The 10,854-nt window shown below is 29.8% G+C and overlaps 1 protein-coding gene across 1 annotated transcript; it reads left to right on the top strand.

Moving 5' to 3' along the window:
- Positions 3,698-7,773, top strand: LOC109358046 (alpha N-terminal protein methyltransferase 1-like). Its single transcript, XM_019602114.1, has 7 exons — positions 3,698-3,950; positions 4,704-4,848; positions 5,148-5,206; positions 5,353-5,472; positions 6,886-6,987; positions 7,563-7,617; positions 7,760-7,773. Exons 1-7 carry the CDS (start codon positions 3,723-3,725, stop codon positions 7,771-7,773), a joined length of 723 nt encoding a protein of 240 aa, XP_019457659.1. The 5' UTR covers positions 3,698-3,722.

Raw genomic sequence — 10,854 nt, forward strand, 5'->3', positions numbered from 1 at the left:
AGAGAATATAGAGGTGAGATATTATCCAATACAATTTGAATTTTATTTATTGAGTTATTTAAGAATCAAATATTTTCTATAATCACACTTTCAACAAATAAATGCTTATACAAACGCATTTATAATTGTTAATATTCTACATATACACTCAAAAATCAATGTTAATATTGCACATATATGAATGAGAAATATAATGTTTCAATACATGATTTATTGATATTATAAAATATATGTATATTATATTTGCATTATGCATAAACAAAGAAGCGACTCGTGCAAGTGCACGGGTACTGCTAGTTATATGTGATAATTCGTTTTTTCTCTATCAATTACATAATTGTTATATATGTTACTAACAAACAATTATGAGTTTCAATTTTTTTTTACAAATTTATATATGATTCGTAATTTTTGATAATAATAGTAGTAATGTTTATCATTTTATGGATAAACAATATCTCTTGTAATAAATTTTGATTTTTCAATTGATGCAAAAAAAATTATAAAAAAGTAATTGGAAAAATCGTGGAACCGAACCGAACCATTCAAGAGCAGTTCGGTTCGATTTGGTCCTTATAGTTCAAGTTGCGGTTAATTGAGTGAAACCGAACCATATGTTCTTGATTGGCTCAGTCACTAAAATGCACCAAAAATCGAACCGAACTGAATTTTTACACCCATAATATAATGGGTCAAGAAAAAGCCCTCGCTTGATTTATAACCATGCATATACGTAGATAGTGTTATTCTTAGGGATGACAAACTATTACTCACAAAAAAATATATGTAATTAGTACTCACAATAATTGCTTATGAATGGATATGGATATCATGACAACTGCATAATTATAAATTTATTTTTCAATTAAGTATTTTATATATATAGTTTTTATCATTCAATAATGAATTTCAGTGATTGAACTATAGTGATAAATGCATCATATATATATATATATAGAGAGGTGAGGATATGTGCACGAGAAAGCACTACATGTGCTCGTCTCACCCTATTTTCATCCCTAGGAAAGAATTGTTTGAAAATGAATTAATTTTATAAACACATATTATTCATTATATATATATTAGGGCTTAAAACGAGCCAAGTAGAGTGGAATTAGAGCTAAACTCAACAAGGATTGTTCAGTTCAAAACTCGAGTTTGAAATGATTAATATTTTTACTCTGAATTTAGCTCAGCTTTCAATTGATAGCTAGAGTTGGTGTGGTTCTTCAAGAGTTCACAAACTATTTAATTCAACTCATTAGCTCGATTGGTCCAATTTGTTAGCTCAAATGATGGTTACTTATTTAATATATATAATTAAATATTCTCTAGACGTATATATGCAATATATATACACATATATAGTCGATCTTCATGAACCTAACGAGTCGAACTATACTTGACTACAATTTGACCCATTTAATTCATGAATAAGTTTATCGAGTTAAAAATAGAACGAGTTTCGAAAGAATGACGAAATTTGGATGGTTATAATATTATATATATTATGTATTATAATATATATAATACATAATATATATAATATTATAAAGTATATAATATCATACTTATAATATTTATTATATTATATATTATATATAAAAGTATATATATTATAATATTATAACGTATATAATATTACACCTTATTAAATTCAATTAAAAAGTTCACTCTTTTCTCATTTTAAAACAAATTTACTTTAAAATATTGTTAATATATAAACTCACGTACAGAGGACTGTCAATAAGCCATCATAAAAATCTTCTATTGTCATTAAAAGCCCATTTTTTATATACTATGTTTTTAGTATTAGTTTATAAAGTTTAAATTGTAAATTATGAGATTATAATCTATTAGATTGTAATATGTTTATATTTGAGTACATTATCTGAAAATTGAATATAAGCTAATCTATTTTGTTTCGTTAAGTTAGAAATTTTTTTAGAATCTATTAGATTGCAACATGTTTATATTTGAGTACGTTATCTGAAAATTGAATATAAGCTAATCTATTTTGTTTCGTTAAGGTAGAAAAAATTATTTTTTATAAAGTAAATTATTATAAAAGAAAGTTTATAGTTTTTTTCTTATTTAAAAAAACAAGAATTTGCAACATAAATATGTTAGAAACTTGGGAAGGGATCCACTTACTCCAAGATTAAGTGGAAAAAAACTACAACACATCTTAACCATTCATTTCTAGAGAAATTCAATCGTTTGAATTAGTGAGTGAATCTTAACTATTGGATTTCCCTAAAATGAATAATTAAGATGTGGAGTCCAAGAGTAAGTGGATCATTTCCCTGGAAACTTATCGAAATTATAAAGTCAACTTATTTTTACAGAATAAAGACAAAAAAATGCAAACTCATCTGCCATAAGTTGTTTATTTTAATTTGTGGCTTATTTTTTCAAAAACATGAGTGACATGAAATAAACACCTCAATGGGGAATTTTACAATTAGTAAGCCAACAAAAGTGTTTCCTTGATTTATAGTTATCAAATACATGGTTAGTGTTAAATAATTGAAGAGGTCATATATGAAGACGTAATTTTGTTCGACTTATTGCTAAAAATATAAAATATAAAATATAAACTTCAAATAAGATATAAAAAACAAAAAAGACATTCTAATTATTTTTTTGTGATTTTATAAAGTCAACTAATTATTTTTATTCATGTATGGGTATTATTATGATTTTAGGTATATAGAGCCCACGTGATTTTTTGTCTAAAAAGATGCTTAGAAATCTTTAAAGCTAAATAAAATATTTTAACTCCACTACAGAGTTTTGTAAATAATATATGAAAAATAATCTTTTGAAAAAACAACTTTTTTAGATGTATCAAAACTAATATTATCTTTAAAACTTACTCAATGGTCAACCAATTATCGGTTGTTTAATAATTATTTTTTATAATATTTATTTTTGATTTAGCATTGTTCAGCTCATGTAGTTGATCAAATCTAATGAAACAAAAATTTGATTATTGTTGTAAGTTTTTTAAAAACCGACTTGTTTGGCTAACTAGCTAGTGAAGAAAAGTTATAATTCAAGAGAATAAGTAAAAAATAAAAGTTTGGTTGAGTGGCTTATTTTCTCATTTATGAGGCTGTGCGATTAGAAAGACTTGTGCATGGGTGTCTCTTGATTGGGTTGTTGTTATATCACATGGATAGGGAAGAGAACATTGTGGCAGATATCTAGCTAAGATTGGCTTTCATGTTTTTTCTAATTTCATTGTATGAAATTTGGCTCTTTTAGAATGTCAACTTCATCTTGACTTAGATTGTTGCCTTATAGTCTAGTTTGTCAGTTCTTTCTTTCTTTTTTTGTTTTCTTGTATCGAATGTACCAAAAAATTTAAGAATATATTTAGTATAACCAAATGTATTCATTCACATTTTAGATAATGAATTTATTTATTTTTGAGATATGAGATTCTCATTCCTAACAAATATACTCATACAAATTGAATATTTGAGATTTTGGTCTATATACCTATCAAGAGGCATATGGTTTGAAGAAGAGAAAATTAAATATAAACAATGGTAGGAGAACTCAAATAAAAATAAATAAAAGGTATAATAGATATTTTTAATTTATAAAGAACTATAAAATAACTTGGGATATAAATTAGAATAAGAATTTGGTTTGATTGTTCTAACTTAGACTTGAGAGTGACACTTATTAGAAGGGACAGTTTTTTAGCCGACATGAGTCCAGAAAAACTGGGACTTAGGTTCCTTCTCCCTCTTTCTCTCACTCTACTCACTGCTCTTTGTGCTCATCATTTTCTTGTTCGGAAAACAAGGTCTATAGACATCGCTGGTAGAGATATAGATGGTCATCAATTCAACACCGTCGACGAGATGTGGAAGGAACACGCCGGTGACCCAAACAGAAAGTCTCAGTGGTATAATGATGCTGTCACTTATTGGGAGGTACCCTTTTTGAATGAATTGTTTTTTCTGCTTATTCTTTTAATTGGGTTTCTCTCAAGTTTGTTTTTTGAGGTTGCAATTAATGGGTCTTCGTGAGTGTTTTAAATTGCACTCTCCACCTATTCTGATACATGTGCAATAAGTTCTGGCCTAGTTAATAGAGTTCAATTTTTATTTACTTAAATACTTTTTTTAATTTTTGCAATTTGTATTCTTATTTTTTTACTCATTTAGAATATGTCTCCTCTTACCTTCATTACTTATTATATTATGTATGACTTTATTCAATATTTTCTTGATTATTGTATTATATGACTATAATTGATGTAAAATTAAATTGAGAAGTCAGCCGAAGAATCAAATATGATATCATTTAAGGTCGATTAAAAATATAACTTGAAAATAGAAAATATGTTGACTCAATTCTTCAATGAACAACAATAATAAATTAATAAGAAAAGACTATTTTCATTAGATTTAAAAAAAATTATAAATAATGAACACTCATTTTCCTCTAATAATTTGCTTTATTGAATTCTTATTTTAGTTTAAATTTCCATGTATAAATTTCATATTTTCTTATGATAAATAAGGCCTTCATTTTTTTGCCACACAAAGCTTATGAAATATGTTAACCAACCGTGTCTACATCATAATTGTAATGGCTACAATTGTAGTAAATGTAAAGTAACTACAACCACAATTCAAAATAATGGTCAGTGATAAAGTTTGGTTTTTTGTTTGTAAGTGCAGGGAGTTGATGCATCTGTGGATGGGGTGTTGAGTGGATTTGGAATTGTTAATGATGCTGATATAAATGGCAGTGAGGATTTTTTGAAGGTTTTATTGTCTGAACGTTTTCATATTGATAATAGACACCAACCACTTGTTGCTCTTGGTACTCACTCTTTGCCACTTTTCAAATAAAATGAAGTTTTACCATAGGCTTTATTTGAATTATTATTTTTAATTTATTTACCAGAAACAACCTTTTTATTTATAAGGGTAGAGTGGGTATATTTACCATCCTCAAATCTGACTAAGTGGAAGGTTCGTGGATTGGACTGTCCTAATTTTTGAAATTTATGATTGATGGCTAGTGTGTGTTTGTGATTTTGCTGAGTGTAACACATAAGCTGCTTTGAATATTGATTTCATATAGATTGAAGATCTAATAAGAAGTTTCTTGAATTCCAGATTGTGGTTCTGGCATTGGTAGAGTCACCAAAAATCTGTTAATAAGATACTTCAATGAGGTTTGTCAGATTCACTTTTATTAGATATATGTTTTAAATTTAAGGTTAAAAAACATGAGAGATTGAAATGATTATTTAGTTTCTTTTTATAAATACTTAAAATCGAAGAATAATCGTTATTTTTTCTTGTTTGTCCTAAAATCCAGGTTGATCTCCTAGAGCCAGTATCACATTTCTTAGAGGCTGCACGTGAAACTCTGGCTACTGGATATCAAACCAATTCAGATCTGCACAAGGCAGTTAATTTTTATTCTCTGCCACTTCAGGTTTGTCTACTTCACATAAATGTATATGCCCAATAAGATAGTTATATATTTTTTAATTATACTTCTAATGAAATTTTAATTCTTAAAATTAATAGTAAAAACATGACTCGGAGAGAATCCCTATTAACTTAGGTGATATTGGATGTGAATATAATGATAAATTCTCATTCAAACATGTTATGTGGGTACCTTATATTCCCCAACTATATCAGTAAATAAGAATAAGGTCACTAATAGTAATAATATTGTGAAACTCTAGTATGTAATTAAACTGGAAAAAGTCTTGTCTTATGTTTAAGAGTAAATTATACTGATATCCCTTGAGTTTTAGTGAAATTACACTGTCTGATTAGATTGATTGATTTTATATATAATTAATAATTATGTATAATATATAATTATATATAAATCCAAAAATTTATATAATTAATAATTATGTAAAATTATATTGAAGCAACATATCTCCACCTTTTTAAGGACCGAAGTAAAATAAATATTAGAGTAGCATTATGTTTTTTTTTAAATTATGTGAACAAATCAATTTACTTTTGGGTTATTATGGCTTAATCAATTTTAACACTATAAAACATAGTCATTTTAAAGTCTGGTCAATGGTCGAATTGGTCGGATTGTCCGATTCTCATAACATTGAGTAGTATTGGTGTGAACACCAATTTTATCTGGCACAAAAAACCCAAAATTGTTTATCGTAAAAAAAAAATTCCAAAGTTATTTATTGAATAAATTTGAAAATAAATAAAAATAGAAACTTCTAAATTCTTTTTTAAAATAAGAGGTAAAAGTTACACTTATCCTTTGTTTTTCAAAATATATATAACTGATTCGATAAAGGTGATTGTAAGTTGGTTACATCATTTTTATTATAATAAAAATTAATTTCTAAATATAATGAAAAAATAAATTATTATTGGCTAAAATCTAGTTTTATTGATATTTATTCCGTAGTTTAATTTTTTATAAAAAATAAAAAAATGATGAGATAATCTCACATGTGATTGATTATTATGAAATCAATCAAATTTTCTCATTTCTCCCATAAAGAACTAACTACTAAACAAATATTGTTAATCTAAACTGAACAAATGTTGTTAATCTAAACTAAACAAATGTTGTTAATCTAAACTAAATAAATAACTCCATAGTTGTTTATGTAATTTACTGAATAAAAGTGATATTTTTACACAACCCAAATGGAATACCTTATTTTAAATTTGCTTTTCAGTAAACATATCCTAAGATGAAACTGGTTCTAGTATAAATCTATAATCGATTATAACAATAATCATCAATGATATTGAGTGTTGAAATAATCTTTTATTTGCAGCTAATCCAAACACATTATTAATAGTCTTGAGTGATATTATTAAGGACATTTTGCTTTCCTTGTTTTAGGATTTTACACCAGTTGCTGGAAGATATGATGTAATATGGATCCAATGGTGCATTGGTCATCTTACAGATAATGATTTTATTTCATTTTTTAACAGGGCTAAGGTAATTTCTACTTTCTTCATGTTATAAAATATATAGTTACATGATTGATGAAGTAGTCTAGTTTATTGATTATTTGATCTTTCTAATAGTTGAAATTTTTATTTTGGATAAGAGAAACTGTAATATGTTTATTCATTAGTAACCTTTTGTTGGTATATCTCCTAACCCTATGAGTAAGAAACTAACTGTCTTTTCTATAAATCGAACACTTGACATTTTGGTCTTTCTAGGATCTAAAGAATCTTACACCACTAGACTAATGCATTATTGGTAGAATTATGTGATAGTTTAGAAACTTTGTTATCTGTGTCCTATTGCAATCAAGAACCGAAAATTTGTAGCTATAATGGTTCATCTTATGCATGAATCATTTAATTTTTAACTAACTTTATGATGGTTTTGTTGAGAACTCAAGCTACTTACATGTATAAACTAAATGTTCGAGTCAATAACTTTTTTTCTTTTGTATATTTCACATAAGGATGTACTATTTTCCCACTATTGCTGTTATTTCAAACATAACACTTTTGTCCTATGTATTTACCCTATTGGTGCTGACAAATACATTAATACAGGTTGGCCTTAAACCAGGTGGATTGTTTATATTGAAGGAAAATACTGCTACAACTGGTACTATGCTCTTTCATGCATTCTTGTTTTTTCAGTCATTCTCAATGATTTATATCATGCATTTTATGTTTTTATGCAACCAACAAGGTTATTTGAAGCATACATCTTCTGATCTTCACATTGGGTCATTGTTTATTTGAAGCTTTTGCACAATAGTGTTAACATTACCATTAAACTCAATGTGGGTCCTTTTTATGTGATGTAATTAACTTATTTTTCTTTATTATCCTTAGTTAATTTATCTGTGCATTTTTTATTTTAAGTAGATGTTTACTTTATGTTTTGAATCTATGATTCCTGTTTTATGCCTGACAGGATTTGTGCTTGATAATGAAGATCGAAGTGTTACAAGAACTGATTCATACTTCAAAACACTCTTTTCTAGATGTGGTTTGCATATTTACAAATCAAAGGTACATCATTGTTTTATTCATTTCAATTTCAACATAATAGTAAGGTTGTTTGTCTTGCGTGTTAGAACTGGTACCTAGAGAATTGAGATTAAGAAGAAATTGAAGAATGTTTGGGATTCAAGATCAATGTGATCTTGAATCTGCAGAACTTTTATTGAATTGTAAGAAGAATAGAAATGATTACAAGAGTGATAGAGAATTTGCCCTAGTAACTGAATTGCTCCAATTCGGTTACTTCCCTTTCAAGTATTTCCAAAATTGTCAAATACAAACCCATCCTTCCTTATTTATACTATTCAGTTACTAACTACCCAAGAAACATAATATTAAAGTAACTGTTTGCCTAATTCTGCTTCTTATTTTTTCTAACATAGAACTTTGTAATATGGGGCCTGGGCCTGGCTCTATCACTACCCCCCCCCTAAAAGAATCACCTTGTCCTCAAGGGGAAAAGTGGGACATTTTTCTTGTATATTGACAGCAATTTCCAAAGTGTTATTATCCTCTATCAATTGTGCCCATTTCACCAAAACTTCCACAACTCCTTGTTGATTTTCTCTAAACTCCACAATATCCTCTAGTTCCACCTCCAACTCATATTCCTCATTTAACAATGTTGGAAGAGATTGAGGCTGCTGACTTGATTTGATGACCTTCTTTAGGAGAGATACATGAAAAACAAGATGGTTTTTAGCATGTTCAGGAAATTCTAGCTTGTATGCTACTGGTCCAATCTTGTTGATGATTTTGTAGGGTCCATAGTACCTTGCTGCTAGTTTAGCACAAGGTCTAGACGCCAAAGACTTCAATTTGTAGGGTTGAATCTTAAAAAATACTCAATCTCCTAACTGAAATTCCACTACTCTTCTATGTTTATCAGCCTGTCTTTTCATCAGCTCTTGTGCCTTTATTAGATTTTGTTTAAGTTCCTCCAAGATTGTATCCCTTCTTTGCAACAACAGATTGACTTCTTCTACCTTAGAAGGAAATTCTATAACTTTTAAGAGTATAAGAGGATCCCTACCATACAAAGCTTTGAAGGATATCATACCAATAGAGCTATGATAGTTGGTGTTATACCAAAATTCTGCCCAAGCTAACCATTGCCCCACTGTTTAGGCTTTGGTCCTGCAAAACACCTTAAGTACCCTTCCACACACCTATTCACCACTTCAGTCTGTCCATCAGTTTGAGGATGGTAAGAAGTGCTTAACTTCAATTGTGTTCTAGCCACTCTAAACAACTCTCTCCAAAAATTTCTTAGGAAGATTGGATCCCTATCTGAAATGATGGTTGCAAGGAATCTATGCAATTTAACAACTTCATTGACAAACAAGTTAGCAACATCCTTGACAGAAAATGGATGACTTAAAGCATAGAAGTGATCATATTTGGATAACCTGTCTACTACCACCACTATAGTGTCCCCCCCTTTGCTTTTAGGTAGTCCACCAATAAAATCCATAGACAGTTCCATCCAAACCTGAGTAGGTATGGGAAGTGGTTGTAGCACACCCCGAGGGGTGAGTGTAGAGTGCTTGTACCTCTGGCAAACTTCACATTCTTCCACAAACTTCTTAATATCTCCCTTCATTCCAACCCAATATACACAACTTGCCATCCTTTTGTAAGTTCTGAAGTACCCAGAGTGGCCCCTATAGGAATTCATGACATTCCTTCAAGATCAAGGGAATTCTGTTGGAGCTTTTGGCTAAAACCAACTTGCCCTGATGCAGTAGCATACCATTCTTGAATTCAAACCCTGCATGAGAATCAGGGGCTACAATGAGGTCTTGAATCATTTTCTTCCATTTGGGATCCTTCTCTACCTCTTGTGTCCAGCTATCTATGTCAACCTTGTTTACTAAAGAGATAACATACATTCCCTTCCTGGACAATGCATCAGCCACACAGTTCAATTTCCATGGTTTGAATTGCACTTCAAAATCCATTCCAATGAGTTTTACTTCCCATTTGAATTGTTCCTCTGAAAACAATCTTTGGTCATTAAGGAACTTAAGGCTTGTTTGGTTAGTTTTGACTATGAAGTGTCTTCCCAACAAATAATGCCTCCACCTCTGCACTGCTTGTATCACAGCCATCAATTCACTCTCATACACTGATTTTTGTTGGGCTTTTAAGGATAAACCCTTACTCCAGAATGCTAGGGGTTTGCCTTCTTGCATAAAGAAAGCTCCCAACCCCTTACTAGTGGCATCAATCTCTACTATAAAAACCTTGGAGAAGTCAGATACTGCTAGTTTAGGTAGATCAATCATAGTTGCCTTGAGAGTCTCAAAAGCTAAAGTAGCTTGATCATCCCATTTGAACTCTTATTTCTTTAATAAATCAGTAAGGGGTCTAGCCTTCTTCCCATAATCTCTCACAAACTTTCTATAATACCCAATGAGACCTAGAAGGCCCCACAAACCTCTGATGTCCTTAGGAAGAGCCCAAGAACACATAGTTTCAACCTTTGCTGGATCAACTTCTACCCCATCTGCTGAGACAATATGCCCTAAGTATTCCAATCCGCTCTAAGCAAAAGTGCACTTCTTCTGGTTAGCCTTGAGGGAATGCAGTTGCAGTACCCCTAATACTTGTTTAAGATGCTCACAGTGATCTTCCAAAGTAGGGCTAAACACCAATATGTCATCAAAAAACACCAATACAAATCTTCTTAAAAAATGTTTGAGGACCTCATTCATCAAAGCTTGAAAGGTAGAGGGTGCATTGGTAACCCAAAAGGTATTACTACAAATTCATAGTGCCCTTCATGTGTCCTAAAAGTTCTTTTCTTAATATCTTGTTCCTTCATTCTTGT

This window comes from Lupinus angustifolius, chromosome LG10, assembly GCF_001865875.1.
Source record: "Lupinus angustifolius cultivar Tanjil chromosome LG10, LupAngTanjil_v1.0, whole genome shotgun sequence".
Taxonomy (NCBI): domain Eukaryota; kingdom Viridiplantae; phylum Streptophyta; class Magnoliopsida; order Fabales; family Fabaceae; genus Lupinus; species Lupinus angustifolius.